Source organism: Petaurus breviceps, unplaced genomic scaffold (assembly GCF_028583685.1).
Source record: "Petaurus breviceps papuanus isolate PSGF00001 unplaced genomic scaffold, PetGlider_PUasm1.0 98, whole genome shotgun sequence".
Taxonomy (NCBI): Eukaryota; Metazoa; Chordata; class Mammalia; order Diprotodontia; family Petauridae; genus Petaurus; species Petaurus breviceps.
Genome location: NW_027187460.1, coordinates 34913960 through 34936349, shown reverse-complemented (window position 1 = coordinate 34936349; position 22390 = coordinate 34913960). Strand labels below are relative to the sequence as shown.

The 22390-nt window shown below is 37.6% G+C and overlaps 1 protein-coding gene across 3 annotated transcripts in view; it reads left to right on the top strand.

The window, feature by feature from the left end:
• COL14A1 (collagen type XIV alpha 1 chain) overlaps window positions 1-22390 on the top strand; it is a 253970-nt gene that overhangs the window by 49703 nt on the left and 181877 nt on the right. For all 3 annotated transcript variants that reach the window (XM_069081354.1, XM_069081352.1, XM_069081353.1), the window contains exons 6-8: window positions 16014-16169; window positions 17815-17934; window positions 19597-19761. In XM_069081354.1, the coding sequence (XP_068937455.1) occupies window positions 16014-16169; window positions 17815-17934; window positions 19597-19761 (441 nt within the window). The remainder of the gene's footprint in view (window positions 1-16013; window positions 16170-17814; window positions 17935-19596; window positions 19762-22390) is intronic.

Genomic DNA, 22390 nt, shown 5'->3' with positions numbered 1-22390 from the left:
AATAAGGGCAGTTAGGTGGCAAAGTGGATAGAACACCAGACCTGCAGTCAGAGAGATCCAAGTTCAAATCTGGTCTCATATACTTACTACCTGTATAACCTTGGGCAAGTCCCTTAACTCTGTCTCAGTTTCCCCATTTGTAAAATGAGTTGGCAAAGGAAATAGCAAATGACTTCCATATCTTTGCCAAGAAACTCTCATGAATAGAACTCAAGGGATTTCATATAAAGAAAAAAAGGAAGACATGCTTTCTATCCTCTGGGATTATTGGCAGTATAGCAAAAGTTTTAAACATTTTTTACTTTAAAATTTAGAGGAGAACACTTTAAAAATTGCAAGGTTGCTTTCATATGGAATTTGCATTATGCCCTTAATTGTCCCACAATAGAGGATATACACATGGGAAAGTTGATTGATGGGAAACTGGCCTAGGAATAAAGTGAAAAGTGGCTGGGGGTGTGCTGGTAAATGTTTCACAACTGATTCTCCAGAAAAAAAATATATATATATATATATATATACAGGACATATTTTAAAGTTTAATCTGCATTATTAACACTTTCTCCATCACTTTCTTAAGGCAAACAATCACTAAAATATTAAATCAAGGCCTGATTTGTAGCATTTGCTGATTTCTGTGGTATGGATGTTAAAAATTTAACAACTGACTCTCATGATCCAGTTGAGCTGTTTCCAGCACCTACTAGAACCCACCTAGATGAAAAGCCCCCAGTCATATTGTCTTTATTGTTCAGAAGGCTCTTTCTTATCAGGAGGGGAGGGGAAGGGCTATGTCAAACAAAACCTATTTTCAGAATGAGATCCCACTTTACTCCTAATTTCACCAAAGAAATAATCCACTTCTCTGGAATGGCATGGAGGAGTCATTGATAGGAATCCTGCTTGGCACCACAGGCATTCGCAGAGTGTAGATCAAGTGTGCCGGCACTAGACCTGGCCCACACTTAACACTTGCCTGTGGTTGGAAGCAAACTGGCCATTCTGCTGTGTCATGTTGAGTTGTGTTGCTTGATTCTGCTTCCTTCTGGTTGTTTTCCTCAGTCCTGAATCTCATTTGGCTGAAACCAAAGCATAGCAAGGAAGTAACAAAATGTGTGAAGCTTTAGCCACTTTTGTGAGTCACCAAAGCATAAGGATAAATGGTGATTCCTAGAATGAAATTGGACATTAAGGTGTCCCAGAGTGAGCTTCTGGAACCAGTGACTGAAAGGTGCTCCCTTTCTTCTTCCTCATTCCCCACATGGCTTAAGGAGCTTATCAAAGTTCCCCTCCAACAATTTAAAATTATAGAACTTTTCATTTTGCTTCTGCCTTATTTCCTAAGAGAAAATTTTAGAGGTCATAAGGACTTTGGCTACAACAGAATCATGGGAATGCTGGCTCAGATCCAAGGCTACAAGATCAGGGCAGAGCTTAGCAATACCTGGTTTAGGTTAAGAAAGTTCGTCTTTGTTGAATGAGTTTGTAAATATAGCCAGGGGAAGGGAGGTGGATTTTTGTGTCTCCTAAGCTTTCAGAATATTATAAATCTATGACTTCAAGAACCTGAAAAATCCTGGTGTGTGTATGTATGCGTATATACATATGTACATACATACATACAGCTATATGTATTATAGTAGTGTATGCATATGGTTAGCTCTTTATGTGTATGTATATACACATATATGTATGTGTGTATATGTATATATTGCTATAAGTATATATAGCGATGCATATCTGTTTAGCTCTCTGTGTGTATGTGTATTTACACATACATGCACATATATACACATACACATATGTATAGTGTGGATATTATATGTGTGTATACTTAGCTATATGTATGTATAGTGATGTGCATATATTTATATTATATTTTGTTTTCTCTATGTATGTATTATATGTATAGATTTATATACATGTGCAAATATACACATACATAGACATAGATTGTATATATTGTATGTATGTATGAGTGTATAGGTATATGTACATACAGTTGTATGTATATATTTCTATATATTTAGCTCTCTATATGTGACTATGTACCTTTACATGTATATATGTATGTATATATTACACACATATGTGTATACATAGCTACATTATACATAGTGATGTGCATATATTTATATATTTTTAGCTCTTTGTATGTGTATGTGTGTATATACACACAGATACTACACATACACATTTAGCAAATATTTGCTGAGCACCAGCTATGGGTTATCTATCCACCTGAGCAGAAAATTGTAATTGTGCTCTGAGGGCAAAGAGATAAGATTCCCATTACAGATATCAATCATCTGCTCTGTGTAGTGCCAAAGGACCATAATAAGGACAGGAGGGCTCTAAATTAACTCATGTGTTGTGAAGCATCTCTGATATTTGTCAGTATAGGGAATTCTGCTCATAACTTAGATAAGTTCATGGGAGTAGTGTGAGATATGTTGAGGTTAAGTGACTTGCCTGGAGTCAGGCAGCTATTAAGACTCAATGCAGAATTTGAATCCAGGTCCTCTTGGATGTAAAGTAGCATTTTATCTATTATGTCATGCAGCATTGTGGTCTGCTTTAAAGAGTGTTGGCTTTGGAATCAGAAGTACTGGGTTCAAAACCTTCCACTTACTGACTGGTTGAAATTGAGCAAGCCATCTAAAGTCTCTTGAGTTTCCTCTTTTTAACCAAATCAAAAAGCAAGTATTTTTAAGTATTTGCTATATGCTAGGCACTGATCTACCTTCACAAATGAAAGTGTCCTAACCCTTAAAGAGCTTGCATTGTGTTACAACTCATAAGTTTATAAAACATAAGTATAAGGTAGTTTTTTGGGTGGGAGACACTAGCAGCTGTGGGAATCAGGAAAGGCTTCATGGAGGATATGATGCTTTAGCAGATCTTGACTTCTGAGGTCACTTTCAGCTCCAAATATATGAACTGCTAGCCAGAGTTTGCTGACCATTATGGCTTGTAATTTCCCCCCAATTATATCCCTTCCATCCTAGTACTGAACAAGCAGACATAAATCTTAGTTTTGCCAGAAATAAGTGAAAAAAATCCTTTTTTTTCTTAGCATTTGAAAGTTGTTCAACAAGTTGTTGTTTAGTCATTTTCATCCATGTCTGACTCTTTGTGATGCCATTTGGGGTTTTCTTGGCAGAGATACTGGACTGATTTGCCATTTCCTTCTCTAGCTCATTTTGCAGGTGAGGAAACTGAGGCAAAGAGGGTGAAGGGACTTGCCCAGGGTCACACAATAGTGTCTGAGGCTAGATTTGAACTCAGCAAGAGGAGTCTTCTTTTTAAAATTAATTAATTTGTTTTTAGTTTTCAACATTCACTTCCATAAGTTTTAAAATTTCCCCCCCTCTTTCTCTCCTTCCTCCCCAAGATGGCTTGCAATCTAATCTGGGCTCTACACATACATTCCTATTAAATACATTTTCACATTAGTCATGTTGCACAGAAGAATTAAAACAAATGGGAAAAACCATGAGAAAGAAAAAAATAAAACAAAACAAAAAAAGGAGATAGTCTTCTTCATTCTGCATTCCAACTCCATAATTCTTTCTCTTAGCACAATAGTATTCCATTACATTCATATAACACAACTAGTTTAGCCATTCCCCAATTGATGGGCACCCCATCAATTTCCAGTTCTTGGCCACCACAAAGAGAACTGCTATAAATATTTTTGTGTCTGTGGGTCCTTTTCCCATTTTTATGATCTCTTTGGGATATAGTCCCAGAAGTGGTATTTCTGGGTCAAAGGGTGTGTGCATTTTTATAGCCCTTTGGGCATAGTTCCAAATTGCTCAAGTAGTCTTCTTAACTCCAGACACAGTATTCTATCCACTGGGCTACCTAGCTGCCAAGTTGAGTAAATATGGCAAATGAATTAATATGTAAGGCACTTTGTAACTCTTAATGTACTATATAAATAGTATGATATATATATATATATATGATAGTACTTAATGTACTATCATCATCATAATAATAATTGTCATTATTTCAAACAGATATTTCAAATATTATTCCTAAAGAGTCCTGTAGATTATGGCAAAGGCTTTTCATCTGGTTTAGGGGAATGAATCCACAGTGGGAGCATTTAGGCATGCCTATACAGTAATTCTTATGTATCATCCATCCTCTTCCCCCAAAGAATCTTCTATTGTATTTCTAGCCTCAACACCCAGCAGGCAGGAAGGTGGTGTCATTGTGACAGATGCTTCTGCCTTAGGAGTTAACCTAGATTCAGGGTTTCTTTGTTGTTGAGAACTTTGCCAACAGGGGAAAATGGAGCTCTATTACCCAAATAACTGTGAGCACCTATAATAACAATAACCTACAATAACCCAAGGATAAGGGACTGATACACCAAGTGAGATATAACTGTGGTTCATTGTTGGGAATTCTTTAAACTTTTCAAATACCAGATGCCCAGGTTTTAGCTCAAATAGCTTAGTCCAGATTAGTATTTAATAATAAAAAAATGTAAAATGTCCCTTTCCCCATACAAATTAAGCTTTTAAAAACCCTCTAGTTTTTAATATTGAAGAATAGTAGAAAAAAAGCATTCTCAATTTTAAAATTAAGCAAATGTGCTCATATCTACCTATGTTGATTAATGCCTTGAGTTCATTACTTCGAAAAAGATAATCAAGGCTGAAAGAGGAATGGGTGGACAGTGGGCTCTCAAATGGGATGGATGTTAGATCCATCCACAAACATTTATTAAATGCCTTCTATGTGCCAGATACTGTACTGTGTGCTGGGAATACAATGATTAAAATGAAATAGTCTCTTCCAAGGAGTTTACACTCTGCTTTACTTTGGGAGTGGTGGTGGGGGGGAATGTAATATATTCAGAAATAAGTAAATGCAAGGTCTATACCAAGAATTATTTACTAATTCACTATGCAATCTGTAGCAAGTCACTTAATTCCTGGGGTCTTAAGTTTCCCTCAGCTATAAAAATGAGAGGCCAGTAAATATCTGGGGTCCGATTTGAAATCAGGCCTTCCTGATTCCAGGGTCAGTATACCATCCTCTGCACCCCTTAGCTGCCCTAGGTGAAAGGTAGAAATGTATAATCAAAGTGGAAAGATAGGTTAGGTTCAGATTGTGAACGCCCTTAAATGCCAACCAGAAGTGTTTGTATTTGATCTGCAGAGTATAGTTTTGTGTTGTTGTTGTTGTTGTTTAGGGGGAAAGGCAAGGCAATTGGTGTTAAGTGGCTTGCCCAAGGTCACACAGCTAGTATGTATCAAGTGTCTGAGGTCGGATTTGAATTTAGGTCCTCCTGACTCCAAGGCTCATGCTCTATTCATTTCCTCACTATTCACTACCTGCTCCTTTTGTTTGTTTCTGTAAGGGAAATTTACTTTTCCATTTCTGAAAAAGTATCAATGAAAAGCAAACAGTATCTTGCTATGGATTACAGTCAAGTATTTAACCAAAAAAATAAGGAAGTGAATTGTGCCTTGAGGACATTTAAAAATTATAGTAAATATTAGCATTAATGAAACATTACCTGAAGACACACAGTTTACAGTAAACCCACAGGAATTTACTGAGTAGGTATATATTCCTCAATATGGTCAGATTTGTCCTATATAGGAAAAGCAGTTTGATGATTTCTCGGAGCTTTGATTTCCTCATTGGTAAAATCTAACTCAGTGTTATTATGAGGGTCAAATGTAAACATCAAAGCACTCTCATAAATAGAAGCTGTTGAGATTATCATCATCATACATACAACAAGCCTATAAAGTAGGTAGAATAAGCAAGAAATGAAGCTTGTAAGTGAATAAGAAGCTGTGCAATGTAATGAACAGAGAACTGGACCTGGAATCAGAAAGGCTTAAGCTCAAAATCCTGTCTCAGATAGTTAGTGACAGTGTGACCATGAGCCTCAGTATCTTCTTCTGTAAAATGAGGGGGGAGGGTTGTGCTGACGACCTACAAGTTTTCTTCCAGCTCTCAATCTAAGATTCTATTGCATTTGAATAGGGCATTATAATTAACAAAGCACTTTCTTCCCTAGGACTCTGTGAAGCAAGAGGTATAAATATCATTACCTTCATTTCACAGATGAGGAAACTATGAGGCTCAAAGATTTTAAATAATTCATTGAAAGACGCAGCTAGAGTAGCAGAATTGGGGCTTGTAACCATATCTGCCACCCTCAACCAGCTTTCTTTACCCATCTGGCTATAACCAACGCTTTCCTTCCCCACCCAGACTAGGGAATTATCATCCATCATTTTTAGTTGAACAAATAGTGTTAAGAGGTTTTTCTAAATAGGCTACATTATGTATAAGATCTTTGGAAACATGGGTTGGTGGGTGGTAACATAGTTTATTTTGTGAATACAGTTGTGCAGGGAGAATGATTGACAATCCAAATACCCCAAGGCCAGATTCAACAAATATTTGGAGAGGCCGAGAAAGTGCACTGACATATATGTATTCTTGTTAATTTTTTGCTACTGTTGATGTTTTTCATCTTTTTCACTTCTCATCTATCTCCCTGCTCCCCTTCCCTCAACCATGAACCCAAAGCTGACTGCCTTTGCGTGCTATGAAGTTTATAAAAGCATCTAGCACTCTCTGGTTTATTTATGCAGACGAAGATGAGCATTGAATAGGATCCTGGAAGATAATCCACACTCCAGCAGTCCCTCTCACACACAAACTTCCAAAGATACAAATGCATTACACATCCCATCGCTTGACCCTGGTCCACCAGATCATGCATGACCTGACCAGCCTGCCCTGTGCAGGGTACAACTCTACACTGTCTTCACCCTTCCTCTGCCAGTAGCAGTGACTGACCCTGGGGTGTTGGTGTAAAAAAACCTCAACAGCATGGGGAAGAAAGCATCAGCAGCAGCACATAGGGACATGAGACATGTGGATGGGGAGCAATGTTGCATACAATTAATTGTGTGGTTTTATTGTGGGCTGGACAGGAGGCTTTAGTTTTCCCAACTGACTACTTACTATTATCAATGATTTGGCTCTGTGGTTTTTTTCAAGGACTAGTTCATTATAAATGGTGAGCCTCTGGGAATCAGGTTATAACAATTCACTTGAGTAGTGGTTTGTTATCTGCCCATATAAGAATATAATTTCATTCCTATGCTTTATTCAACCCATCCAGCTTTTTACCATTGGATGCTACCCAACATATTAGCATATTGCCATAAGTCTTCTTTCCATCTATGTAATGCTTCTTTCCATCTATCTCCTCTCTCTTTTTTTTTTGAGGGGGGAAGGCAGGGCAATTGGGGTTAAGTGACTTGTCTAAGGTCACATAATTAGTAAGTGTTAAGTGTCTGGGGCTGAATTTGAACTCAGGTCCTCGTGACTCCAGGGCTGGTGCTCTATTTGCTGCGCCACCTAGCTGCCCCTATCTCCACTTTCTATCACCTCATGCTGTGGGCATCATAATCTAGAAAGGGCATGGCAAACTAGAGGACTATGGCTTCACACAAAATCTTTATGACAGCCTAGTCCCAAGCTCATATCCTGACCACAACTGCCTAAAATGTAGTCTATCCCTAAGGTAGCATGAAAGCTCTTTGAAGGCAGGAAATGGCTTACTTTTGTGTTTCTATCCTCAGCAGGGAGCATGGTGCCTGGCATATAGAAGGTACATAATATATGCCTGCTGATTGATTGATTCTTAGAGCCCCATTAAAGAGAAAGCAGTAGCCTGGGGAATGTAGTAGCTTATGAAAAGGTGTATAATGCTATTTATTATAGGAAGGCTGAACTAAGGTGACTCTAAAATGGACACATTATTAATCGTAAGATTACAAGATGCATTATTCTTTTGGTATGAGTACTCCCTCCAATGGGAAGATGAAGTGGATAGAGCACTGGGTTCAGAAGCAGGAAGACTCATCTTCCTTAGTTCAGAATTAGCCTCAGACACTTACTAGTCGAGCAAGTCACTTATCCCTGTTTGCCTCAGTCTCCTCATCTGTAAAATGAACTGGAGAAGGAAATGGCCAATCACTTAAGTATCTTTGCCAAGAAAAGTCAGGTATAAGGTGAAGGGGGTCACAAAGAGGCAGACATGACCAAACAACATCTCCCTCCAACAAGGAGATTGTGCTTTTGAAGGTGGACTTCTTTTCTTACTGTGGACAAAAAAATCCTTCTCCCCTTAGTGCCTTCACTTCCTCACCACTGCTTCCTCAGTCTTTTGCAATCATGTCTTCATTCTTGCCACAGTCCTGAAAACACTAATGATCCAAGTGGGCAAATCTAATGGCCTTCTTTTAGTTTTCATTTTCTTTGACTTTTGTGAAATGTTTGGACTGTTGACCATTCCTTCCCCCTGGTACTCTCTCCACCCTAGATTTAAAAGATTCTCTAATACTCTTTTTACCAGTATAACCACTTCTTTCTCTCCTTAGCTGGTTCTACAGCCTTTAGTTTCCCCTTGCTATAGATGTTCCCCAAGGTCTGTCTTTACCTCTTTACTCTCTCTACATTCTTTCATTTGCCAAGCTCGTTCATCCCCTCAGCTTCAGCTACCCATATATATATATATACACACACACACACACACACACACACACACACATATATATATATGACTCCTAAATATGTATTTCCAGTCCTGACACCTTTTCTCAGTTCCAGACTTACACCCCTAACTGCCTTCAGGACATCTTAACTGGATGTCTTACCTGCACCTCAAGCTTGACATGTCTAAAACTGAGATCATTATCTTTCCCCCTAAACATTCTTTTTTTAATCTCACTATCTCTACCTGAGTTTCCACCATTCATCCAATCTCTCAGGTTCTTAACCTTAATCTTTGACTCTTTCCTCTCTCTCATCTTTCATACCCAATTTCCATACTTTGACAATTTCACCTCTGTAATATTGCCTAGGGAAGCTAGGTGGTACAGTAGATAGAGTACTTGACCTAAAATCAAGAAGACTCATTTTCCTGAGATTAAATCTGGCCTCAGGCTTTTACTAGCTGTGTGACCCTGGGCAAATCACTTAACCCTGTTTGTCTCAGTTCCTCATCTATAAAATGAGTTGGAGAAGGAAATGGGAAACCCCTTCAATATCCTTGCCAAGAAAATCCCAATTGGGGTCATGAAGAGTTGGGTAAGACTGAAAAATGACTCAATTCAACAGTGTCTCCTTAGGTGAACTCCCTTTGCTATCCCCACAGCAATCGTTTTAGTGATGGTCCCCATTACAACCCTCTTGGACTATTCTAAAATTCCACTAATGAGTCTTTTTTCCTTCTCTATCATTCTAATTCATCCATTAGTATCTGAAGAAGTGATAGAAGAGTGTGTTTTCTTTGGAAGTTATATTCTCATTGTTTAAGGTACTGGGAATTCATGGATATATTTTTAAAAAATTGATAACTATTTAAATATGATTGTTTTTCTTTGTAAATCCTATGCATTTTATGTATTTAAAACATTATTTTGAAAAGAGGTCCATATGCTTCATCAGACTCACCAGCAACTTCATGATATGAAACAGTTAAGGACCTTTGTGTGGCTTCATATTTATTTTATTTCTACAGTGTACTGGAGACTATGGACATGAGGCAATTGTAGGGGGTTATTTTTTCTTTATTTGTTTTGCTATGACCAGTTTGATGTATTTATAAAATGCTTACATGTTCAGAAGGACTGTCCTTGGTAATGGAGTGACCTGCTACTCACCTCTTCCTTAGGCCCTATCTTTGAAGATGAATCTAAGAATGGCTAGGAATCTTGACCCACCCATTTGAATCATTTGGGATTGCAATAATCACCAACCCTGTGTTTGGCATTTAAAGCTTTCCTACCTTTTCAGTCTTCTTATACTTTACTCCCCTTCATATAGTTTGGATTCAACTACTTTATCCTACATGCTGTTCCTCACACATGGCAATACTTGTTCTAGTTCCATGCCTTTGTACAGCCTGTCCCCTATCCTTGGAATGCTATGCCCCCTCATCTTTACCTCTTCCTTCCTTCCTTCCACCCCACCTTCTGCAGGAGGATTTTCTTGGTTGCCCTGCTATCAATGCCTTCCCACTGAGTTACTTTTAATTTACACTACATATCTTAAATATTCTCAGTTGTTTACATGTTGTCTGCCCCATTAGAATGTATACTCCTTGAGGGCAGAGATATTGTTTGTCTTTCATTGTATCCCTAGGATTTAGCATAATGTTCGACACATAGAAAATGCTTGATAATGCTTGTTTACTGATTGAACTCTAGCTTTTAGGCACTTAGGTGGGCCCTTTCTACAGCTGACCTCTGCTATCTGGAGACTCTGGAATATTCTTGAGGCCAGAATGGAAGCAGAAGAACCAATTGCCAACTCCTAGGAGATTAGGACATAGATGGACTAACCTCAATCCCTAGAAATTGGCAGTGGTGACTCTGATTCTTTGCAGTTTCTGAGACATCCTGATTGGGAGTCTGGCTGCATAGCAAGTACATTGGGAAAAAAAATCATCATTTAGTGAGTGAATAGCTTCCTGTGTTGGGTTGAACCATGGACACCCATCAGGACAGCTGATGCCAGGCCACAAATTTGGAATCATTTCTGGTCTTTCCTCCCATCTGAAAATCTGGAGCTAACCACAATCTATTAGACATCTTCTGGACCATGTCTAATCCTATAAGCACAACTTTACATTTGTATGAGTATTTACAATTTCTTTACATTATCTTACACACTCCCTATGACAACTATCAGAGGTAGGGAGTCTGTTATGCGATTTTTTTTTAATAGATGAGGAAATTGAGGTTCAGACAGATGGAGTCACTATACCATGCGCAGCACATTTAGGATATGGAAGAACCAGGATTGACTCCCAGTAGAGTGAACTTGCCATTGAAAAATAAAGATAGCATTTTGTTTTCTGATTTATGTATTTATTTAACTGAAAAAGACTTGGTATTTGTGATCTGCACTTTGTGTGGATGGATCATTGCAGGGTTTGGCAAACTATTGCCTATGGGCCAAACATGTCCTGCCTTTTTTATTTTTTGTATACCCTATAAGTTAAGAATGTAAGCTCATGGACAACACAAAAATGGATATTCAGCCAGTAGGCTGCAGTTTGCTGTTTTCATTTGTTTTATTTGGGTGCCACATTTTCAGAGAAATTCTGAGAAACTAGAATGCATTTAGAGGTCAGGGTCTGGGACAAACACGATGGTGAGAAATCTGGAAACCATGTTATATGTGAAAGAATTGAAGCAATAGGGGACATTTTAGCCTCAAAATTAAGGAGAGATATGATAGTTCCCTTAAAATACTTGAAAGCCTGTCATGTAGTTGAGATAATAGACTCATTTTATGCTGTTTCAAAAGGCAGAACTAAGATTTTTTGGGTGGAAGTTATTTTGAAGCCACTTTTGGCTTAATATCCGGAAGAACTTCTTAATAATAAGAATTGTTCAAAACTGGAATAGTTTGCCTTGGGCGGTCATGCACTCCAAGGATTTGTTTGATCAGATCCAGCTGTTTATATGTACATTCTTTTACAATACTTACCATCCAAGAGTTATATCTCTCAAGTAGAAGTTGCATGATCATCTGTCTGGGATCTCTTAGAAGACCTCAGGGTAAAAAGTTGGATTAGAGAATCTCTAAGGACTATACCAGTGTTAAGTTCTGTAATTTTGTAAAACTCTGCAGTGATTTGAGATAAACTCATCTGTTAGATGAACAGAACAAATAAATCTGTCAAAGTTAACATTGTTCCATAGATGACAAAGCAGCCCTTTTTTATTCTCTAAGGACCCCATCCTTCATCTTTTCATGTATACTTATTTTATGGGATTACCTAAGGTCCTCTCAGTAGTAGTACTGTGGCCTTTCTATTGAAATTCTCTATAAGGACAAGTTTCAGATGTGTTTACCATGAGTTTAGAATTAAAAAATATATATATTGAAAACTGGATTTAATTCACCCAGAAGCAATTTAAGTAAAAATAATATTTTGTAATTATTCCTTTAAATGTCTGAGTTACTGAATTAAATCCTTGCCTATTGTCCATTTTCTTGGTTTCATGGGGAAAAAAAGAAAAGATCAGACTGATAAAGAAAGCTTAACAACATTTGTGTTGATGTCATCATGAGGTTTTCTGGATAAGCGGAGTTTGAGTGTAGCCAGTAAATGATTGTTTTTCGTTCAGTTCCAATTTCAAGTCATGGGAAATATCAATGAACACAAGCAAGACTAGTATATCCAAGTCTGATTACTAGATATCATCAGATACCTTAAGCTGATTGGGTGTCTGGGTAGCAAGAAAGATTATATCTCATTGAAGAAGTGTGATTTTTTTTTTAATGTATCAAAGGGGACCTGTAACTTGTTTGGTAGATCAAAAAGTCTTTTTTGGAAAACAGCAACTATAGCTTCCCTTTGTTTGAAAATGTTAATGCTATAATCAAAACTAATCCATCAAAGAGATTTTGTTTTGTTTTGTTTTTTCTTAAAGAATCCAGGTGTCACAGTGGGTAATGTTGGACTTGGAGTCAGGAAGACCAGAGTTCAAATCTAGCTTCAGACCCTGGGCTTAACCTTTCACTTAACCTTTCAGTGACTCAGTTTCCTTATCTGTAAAATGAGGATAATAAGAGCACCTTATCTCTTAGGATTGTTGTAAGGATCAAATGAGATAATACTTGCAAATCATTTTGTAAAACTTAAAAGTGCTATATAAATGCAGACTATCATTATTATAATTTTACATTAGCGGAGTGATTTCTTAAGTTTGAATACTGTTAAGTAATAGATGAGAGGAATCATGTTGTAATGAAAAGAGAGCCTGATTTAGAGTCAGAAAGACCCAGTTTTAAGTCTCTACCTGAGTTCATTATCTGTTCTGCTCCCAACATGTACTGGCTGTGAGATCCTGTGTAAATCACTTAACTTTTCAGCCTCTAAAGCAACTCTAAGAGGATATGTTTCGGAGTAATTGCCTCTGCTTTGGTAATTACTTCTCCCAGAGTTCCTTGCATCAAAAATACTATATAGATATGCTGTAGTTTAAAGTGTAGTGGAAAGAATACTGGATAAGGTATTTCAGAGTTGGAAGGCCTCCATGGGCATCTAATCTAATCCATAACAGAAAAATAATCTCTTCTATGTTGTACCTGGCAAGTAGTGACCTTTGTTGTGTTAAATTGTGTCTGACTCTTCGTTACTCAATTTGGGGTTTTCTTGGCAAAGATACTGGAGTGATTTGCCATTTCCTTCTCCAGCCCATTTTGCAGATAGGGTAAACAGGGTTAAGGGACTTGGCCAGGGTCATATAACTAGTACGTGTCTGAGGCCAGATTTGAACTCAGGAAGATGAGTTTTCCCAGTTCTAAGCCCCAGTGTTATATCTAATCTGCAAGCTAACTGCCCCAAGTAGGTATCTAGGCTTTGCCAAAAGACCTCCAGTAATGGTGGTCCCACCTCAAATGGTGCTATTTTTTTTTATATTGGCTCACATTATTCTCCTATATAAACTACTGAGATTTGTCCTTAAGCAGGAGACCCTTGAATACAAGTTGAATCTAAATCCCAATTACTGGCCTAAAGTTTTTAAAGTAATGAGGCCCAGATCTAGTCATCTGTCATCAGGAAGAACCTTATCTGTGTATGTATACAGAGTACTTAGAAATGTTACCTGGGTGGAGAAATTTACCTTCCACTAGAACAGAGCAGATTGTTGTCAAGGCAAACCACATAAGTACTATGAACTGCATCTTCATGAAATACTACCAGTAACAACTGATTTCATGCAGCACTTCAAAACTTGAAGAGTATTTGACATCTTTATTGCCTTTGAGCCTCACAACAACTCTGTGGGGTAGTTACTATAGGTATTATTGCACCCATTTTACAGATGAGTAAACTGAGGCCAAAAGTGGGTAAATGACTTGCCCACAGTCACACAGCTAGAAAGTATCTGAGGCCAGATTTGAACCTGGGTCTTCTTGATTCCAGGCCCAATACTCTTTATCCACTGTGCCAACTTAGCTGCTTCTGGGTTGCAAAGTCACAGGGATAGAAGCTTGACTTCTGGTTGGAGGTAGAAAATTAATAACCTGAAAGCTACCTATAACATTTTGAGAAAAGATAAAAGCTATTCTATTCCCAAAGTGGAACAAAATGAAGAGAATTTGGGCTCTTGAAGAGTTGTTTCACTTAGATTAGTCACATTACACTGCCCAATGTAGGCTATGTCAGAAAACCAAGCTGACTTTCACTGGATGACTTCTTACAGTCTTCCATTGGAAAAAAAATGTTCCTTGAATAATAAAATGGGATTATGTCTCTGCTGATGCTTGCCATATTTGGGGGGACAAAAGGAAAGCTAGAATTTGATCTATAGTTGGGTTTGATTTCTAGGTCCCAATCAGACATCCTAGGCATTGCAGGTAGGTTCCAGTTTTCTATATAAGGAAGCTTCAGGTACAGGTTTTTTGTTACCCAACAACTTGTCTTTAATTTGACTAGATTTGGAATACTTCTGGCTCTCCCTTGTACCCCTTCTTCTGGCTAGTTCTAATTTGTCTCTCAGAAATGTGAGATGCCCAAATTTAGAGATATCTCCATGCCGAATGTTCATATGGTTAATTTGTGCCTGACATATGGTAGAGCTTTCTGAGATCATTTTGGTCTGATCAGCCACAGGTGGACACACCGTACCTCACACTGGACCTTGACCCCAAAGTAGTGATGTTATTTTGGTCCTCTTTAAGAATGAAGGATAACAACCAACAAATTTGTCTCACCTACTCACCTACAAACTCCATAACCTCTCATCTCTCATGACCTGGCAGAAGGGATTTGATAAAAACAGTTTTTCAAAAAACAACAACCTTAGTCTTTTTACTGTGGATCTAGATGCTTAATTTGTATAGAGGGTTTTTCAACCAGAAAGAAGGATCCTGATGTACCAAGTATATATAGAAATGATCCGAAAAATGCTGAAATTCCTTTGGCAAAATGCTGTCTCCTTGATGTAGAAATGAATCTATTTGAATTCCCATCTATCTGAATATTTAAATAATCCTAGGATCAGAATTTTATTATTATATAGACAAGCCAATCAATGGGGATTTGAATTTGGAAATGGCTATTTACCTCCTGGTCCTGCTACAAATTCCATCCATTTTAGGTATAGTCTAAATTCTACCCTCAACCTTTTTTTTTTAACTTTTTTTTGTTTCAGTCTCTTCAAAACCAAACATCTGGATCTGTTATTTCCTTAAATTCATAAAATCCACACTTCTCTCCTAGTATTTTTTTTCTTCAACACAAATTCTGAATTCAAGAGTTCAGACTGCTTCCTGGAAATCTTCCAATCTTAATTGCCTTTACCCCACCCCTAGACATTACCTAGATCTTTTCCTGGAGAGCCTGTAGGACAAAGCCCCAAACTGTATCACAAAACACAGACACCATGTTCTAGAATAGCTGAAAGCAAGGTGTAAGTTGCCAGGGTGGTGTGAAGCTGCCAGCATTTTTCTAAAGTATTTCCAGACTATTGGCTTTATTCTCTAATCATTCCTGTGATTTTCTCTTAGTAAAATAAATTTGGGGCAGCTAGGTGGCACAATGGATAGAATGCTGGACCTGGAGTCAGGAAAACTCACCTCCCTGAGTTCAAATCCAGCCTCAGACACTCACTAGCTGTGCTTAACTCTGCCTCAGTTTCCTTATCAGTAAAATGAGCTAGAGAAGGAAATGGCAAACAACTCCACTATCTCTGCCAAGAAAATCCCAAGTTGGGTCAAGGAGAATGGGACATGCCTGAAAAATGACTTAACAACAACAAAAATGAATTCAAGGGAAAGGTCATAAAAATTGGGTGACATTCCTATAATAAGAATCAGACTGGCTCTTAATTCTAAGCTATGGAAGGTGAACCTGAAGGAATTTAAAACATAGTCACTTGTGTGTTTTTCCCCTTCATTTAATAGATCTCAATTTATTCCCCTTTTATTTACAGAAAACAAATTTGTATGCAAAACACCAGCCATTGCTGACATTGTCATCCTGGTAGATGGCTCATGGAGCATTGGGAGATTCAACTTCAGACTGGTTCGCCTTTTCTTAGAAAATTTGGTGACAGCCTTCAACGTTGGAGAAAATAAAACTCGGATAGGTAATGTTTATGACTTTACTGGTATCAGTGACAATAAATTCAATGTAAAATTCTTCGACATTACGGACACAGTAAGACCCCTTTTTACAGTGGCTTGCAATATATGCTGACACTTTGAAATGTGTGGCTGTTGCCTAATATGGCACTCTTACTGTAGCACAACTAATGATATGGGCTTCTTTGTCTCTTTTGTTTAATAGCCCTTTGCTTTGTTAAGACACGAGCATTTACAAGATGAAAGAGTAAACACAGTCTTACTTGGGCTTGCCCATGTCAATACTTCAGGGATCTGTGATTTCACTGGCATGGATGCTCTTTCCATTGAGATAGATTGCAGCCTCTCTAAGCTTTATTAGGTTGTCTTTGGAGACTTCTGTGGCAGAAAAATTCATCACTCTGACACTAGGTTGGGGATGAGTTCCTCCAGAGTTAGCTAGACTAGTCCTTGCAAAGGGGGTCTTTCTATCTTCTCTACCTGCTATGGCCTTTGAGAAATTTAGGATCAGTTCCAAACCTCAAGGTTATTGATAGAAGGAAAATTTACTGCAGTGTATTTCAAATCCATAGGTGGTATATCCTAGGAGTCAGGAAAACTTGGATTTAAATGCCATCTTTGACACATACTGACTGTGGCCTGGGCAAAGCTTTTAATTTCTCAGAACCCTATGTAGTCTTTAAGAGGTTGAAGAGTTGCAGATCTACTTTGGGAGAGGGAGCTTCCTCTATACCAATGAAATCACACATCCTGACCCTCCTCTGCCTCTCAATTTTTTTTTTTTAGATTTTTCTTTTTGTTTTTTAGAAGGGGGAAGGCAGGGCAATTGGGGTTAAGTGACTTGCCCAAGATCACATGAATAGTTTTGTGTTAAATGTCTGAATCTGGATTTGAACTCAGGTCCTCCTGACTCCAGGGCCAGTGCTCTATTCACTGCACCATCTGGCCGCCCCAACTGTGCCATCTAGCCACCCCATCAATTTCTTTTTAAGAATAAATAACATCATCAATTTTGTATTTTTAAGTACAGAATTAAAATCATCAAGCATTCAAAACATAGCCTTCTGTTTTTTTTAAAGCTTAAGTATAATAAAAATTAATAAACTTATTCTTTTATGATTATAAAATTATAGTTAGTTGAATAGTCAATCCATCATTTGGGGTTAGGGATGGAGGGCCTGTGAGAAATCAAATCCTCCCAAATGTGGAATTAAGAAAATTGGACATAATTTCACAGCCCAAGAGAAGCTTTGCCAAATTAATGCTGGCCAACAAAGACGCCGGAAAACTTTGAACAATGTATTAATTTCATCTTGTAACTCATGATTTAACTTCTTTAAAGAGTCATTGAATAAAGTCATTCCTCTGGGAAGTGAAAAGGCAAATTCTATTCATTTTGTCTGCACAAAATTAAGTAAATCATATCGTCAGTTATGAATTTACTTCCCACTTTGGCCAGAAAATATGAATTTTCTTAGCAGATGGATATGGACTAGTTATATAGTTTGATGGGATTCTTTCCTATGAAAAACACATTCAGTTAGTTCTTCAAAGTGAATTCCAGAGAGCCTTTGTTTAGAGGAATCTAGTAACCACAACTCAGTGGTGAGTTCATCTGTTGCCATGGGCATTTTCCTTTTTCTTTGTTAGGCCTTGCACAATACAGTGGTGACCCTCGGATAGAATGGCATCTGAATACCTTTAGCACCAAGGATGCAGTGATTGATGCTGTCAGGAATCTACCATACAAAGGAGGAAACACCTTAACAGGTATTTCTTTGTGTGCTGTCCCCAATCTTAGCAGCTCTTCTTCTGTTATTCTGTACCACTACTTAGTAGAATCTGTTTAACATATTTCAACTAATCTATTATTAAAAATACTTGGGTTTCTTCTACCCCAAATATAACATCAGGAGGTGAAGCTAGGAGATTTCTTCCTTCTTCCCAGCAAAAAACAAACAAACAATTAGAGTCCCAAAGAAGACTGCACTAGGCCAAAGGGAAATAAAGATAATCTTTATTCGCCAGTATCTGCCAATCTCTAGCAGTCTCCTTGAATCTTATACTTTATGCACTTAAACCATTTTGCCCCAAAATTTAAATTCTTTAAAAAAATTAGTAAGATACCTCTTTCCCCAGTGAAAAGTAATTCCTATCACAGCTCCAAAGGACATAGTCATCACCTTTTATTTTTCAGCCAATTTTTAGTGGGAAATGGTTCTGTAGACTGAGGTTAAAGAGAAAAGTAATATAGAAAGCTTTCTTATAACCATTTTTGATGGTAGGTAAATGCTATATTTTTCATTGAAAGTCAACAAGTAAAATGTGAATGAAAAGAAAATATAAATGAGTACATAAAATATATGTAAAAATATATTAAAATATGAAAGAACCAAATTCTAATTATAAGGACCCATCTTTGTCCCAGAGAAAGGCTAATGAAATATAACCATCTCCTCTCAACAGAGACAGAAGTTTACAGGTATAGACCTCTGCATACTCTGTCAGACATTGATGGTCATCATGTTAATTGGTTTTCCATAATTATTTTTCTTTGCTATAAGAGAAAGCTTAACTGCTATTGTATGGGTGTAGTATATCTGGATAGAACTGGAGAGGTAGGCAGCATGGTGTTGTGGATAGGTTAGAGTCTAGACTTAGTCAGAAGACTTGACTTTGAATCCTGCCTTAGATACTGACTAACTGTGTGGCCTTGCTCTGGATTTCGGTTTCTTTATCTTGAACAGAAAGAAATTGGACTCAGTTAACTCTAAGGTTGTTTCTAGTTCTAAATATATGTGACTGCAGCGTAAAGCAAAATTCATCAATAATACTCTTTTTTTCAAGGCAACAAATACTCTCCAACTCAAACAAAATCCACATGGTGATTGGCTTTAAAGGCTAAGGTACTGTTGAAATCACAGTTTTTGAGAAGGAATTTAATAATATTTAATGACATTTTCATTAGCCCACTAAAAAATCATTTAGTGCTTCTGTGGTAGGCCTGGTTTTCCTGGGTGGAAAATGAGCCCAGTTATCATGTAGCATTTTAATAGATGTTTCTCCCATAGTCCTTTGCTTCACACAGAGAATCATCATGGAGCTGCTATTGCTTAAACTATTAAACTCAGAATAAGTCAATCTCCTTGGGTCTGAGAGTTAGGGTCCATAGACCATCTTGTCCAAATTCTTCATAAAAACCGGTCCCTAAAATAATACTATGTTTTATTTTTCTTATTCTTTACATTGGTGTGGACTTGAATTTCTTCCCTTGTATTTGAGCTATCAAGCCTGAAGCTTTATTAAATGAATTTTTGCCTATTGTAAACATATTATTTCAAATCCATAAGCTAACTTTCATCTTGAGGTTAAATTTTACAGATTAGAAAGACTGTTTTGTTAGTGACTGTTATTTAATTTTTATACTTCCAGGTCTTGCCTTAAATTTCATTTTTGAAAATAGTTTCAAACCAGAAGCAGGAGCAAGAACTGGAGTATCCAAAATTGGCATCTTGATCACAGATGGAAAATCTCAAGATGATATTATCCCCCCATCAAGAACTCTACGTGATTCTGGGGTTGAGCTCTTTGCCATTGGTAAGTATTGCCTCATTGCTGTAGTTCAACAGTAGCTGGTAGACAGAAAATCATCTTTTTTTCTGGGTGTAGCAAAACAACCATTGGAATTCAACTCTGAAAATCTGGATTCTTTTTTTCTGACTCTGCTACCTACTTGCTGTGGAAGCACCTGCTGATCACTTAACCTATTTTATCTCAGTTTCTCCACCTGTAAAAATTTAACAACCTTGTATACCTCACAGGTGGGAGGACAAGATGAGATCAAGTAGAAGCATTTGGAAAAGCATCAAATGTTGTGCAAATATGGATACTGGTTTCAATAATATTTTAATCAAATAGATTCTTTTCTCAGTGCTTATGTAAGTTAGATGGCCCTGTGACTAGAGTACCAAACATAACTTCAGCAAGACCTGAGTTCCAATCCAGCCGCAGACATTTACTAGCTGTGTGACCATGGGCAAATCACTTAACCTCTGTTTCCTCAAATGTAAAATAAGGATAATAATAGCACCCACCTCCCAGGGTTGTTGTGAGGACCAAAGGAGATAATAATAATTAATAATAATAACTAATATTAATAAAGTGCTTACTATGTGCCAGACATTTTATAATTACTATCTCATTCAATTCTTACGACAACTCTGGGAGGTGGGTGCCATTATTATCCCCATTTTACAGATGAGGAAATTGAAGCAAATAGAGGTTAAGTGACTTGCCCAGGGTCATACATCCAGTATGTTTCTAAGACTAGATAGGAATTCAGGTCTTGCTGACTCTAAGTCTAGCCCTCTATACCCTATGCCACCTAGTTGCTGTATATACTATTTGTAATGCACTTTGCAAATCTTAAAGTACTATATAAATGATAGCTATTATTATGATTATGGTTATGAAAGTCAATCTGCATATTACCTATTTGCTGACAGAGATATTTGGGATAAAATTAGAAAAAAATTCCCAAGGAGTTGTAGCTAGATAGTCCTGGAGAGAGTCCAGAGGATAGTGGTCAGCTTGATGAGTAACGCAGGAGACCATGCCTTAAGAACATTGGTTGAAGAACAGCTTTGAAAATAGCATATTGAATTTGTTGTATTTTTCAAGGGACAGGCAAACTTTACATGGTACAGATTCATCGTTGTGAGTGAATTCTTTTTTTTTCCATCCTGCTTCATTTATAGTAATGCTCATCTGCTTTCATGTTTAAGTCAAAATATTAAAAAAAAATTTAAAGAGTATTATTTGAAAGAACTGGGCATAAAATACAGCATATCAATATATTTTTAAAAATAAAGAAAGAGCTGAGGATTTTTAACCTGGAGAAGAGGAGACTTAGGGAAGGTGGGGAGTTTTCTTTAAGTGTGTGAAGGATCTCATATAGAAAAGGGATTAGATTTATTGGCCCCAAAGAACTAGTGAATCCAAGTAGCAGAGGCAGATTTTGGATGGATTTAAGAAGAAAATAAAGCTTCCTAGCAATGAAAACTGTCCAAAAGAAAAATAGAGGTCCTCAGGAGGTAACATGTCTCCTGCACCACTGGAGGTCTTCAGGCAGATGATGGATTGTCTAGGATACCATGCAGGGGATGCCTGTTCAGGTCCCTTTTAGAACAGATGAGTTTGAAGGTCCCACTCAGCTGAGGCTCTGTGATTCTGTGGTTGTTTTGTAGGGAATGCAGTCTGTGGAGCAGTAGCAATATTGTTTTCTGTTAGAGGGAAACCATAATTTATTAAATGTCCCTCCTATAAAAGGAGGTATGTGTGGCATAGGATTCGGATAACTGCCAGCTCTTTCGAGGCTATTGCGTTCCCATGACTGATTATGCTTACAAAAATTCTTTGCCAGTTAGTTGGACTTCTAGATTTAAAGATTCTCATTGAAAAAAAACCCCAGGTCCCAGTCAGCAGCCAACTAGATACCGAAATACTGTGTGAAGCACCGTTCAACAGCGTTTCAGAAGCCTCTACAATTTACCATCACTTTTCTTCCATTTTATTGTGTTATTGAGGCAGTGTGGGATAGTGGATAGCATGTAAGAAAATATGAGTTCAGATCCTATATTATTAGCTGTCTGACCATGGGCAAGAAATTTGAGCCTTGGTTTCCTCATCTATAAAATGGAGAGAGCTGACCTCCCAGGTTTGTTGGGAGGATGAAATGTAAAGTTTGCAAATATCGGCTGTTCTTGTTAAGAACACTTTAATCACCCAGATTACAGTCTACGTTAACTGTCGATGGTGCTCAACCTGTGGTTGGTGCTTAATAAAAGTTTGTTGAATTATATTGAAATGTACTTATTTCCTTTGGATTAGTAGACCTTGTGGCCTTTATTCAGGCCCTGCCTATTCAAATCTCCCTATCAGAATAAACTGTGTGATTTTTACTTAGGAATTATCTAGGTGGCTCAGTGACTGGAATGCTGGTCCTGAAGTCAAGAAGACTTCTTTTGGGAGTTTAAATACAGCTTCAGGCACTTGTCAAGTGTGTGACTGTGGGCAAGTCACTTAACCCTGTCTACCTCATCTGTAAAATGATCTGGAGAAGGAAATGGTAAATCCCTCTAATATCTTTGCCAAGAAAAGCCCAAAAAGAGTCAAATGTGATTGAACAACAAAGAAGTTATTTATCCACTGAAAAAAGCTTTGTGTT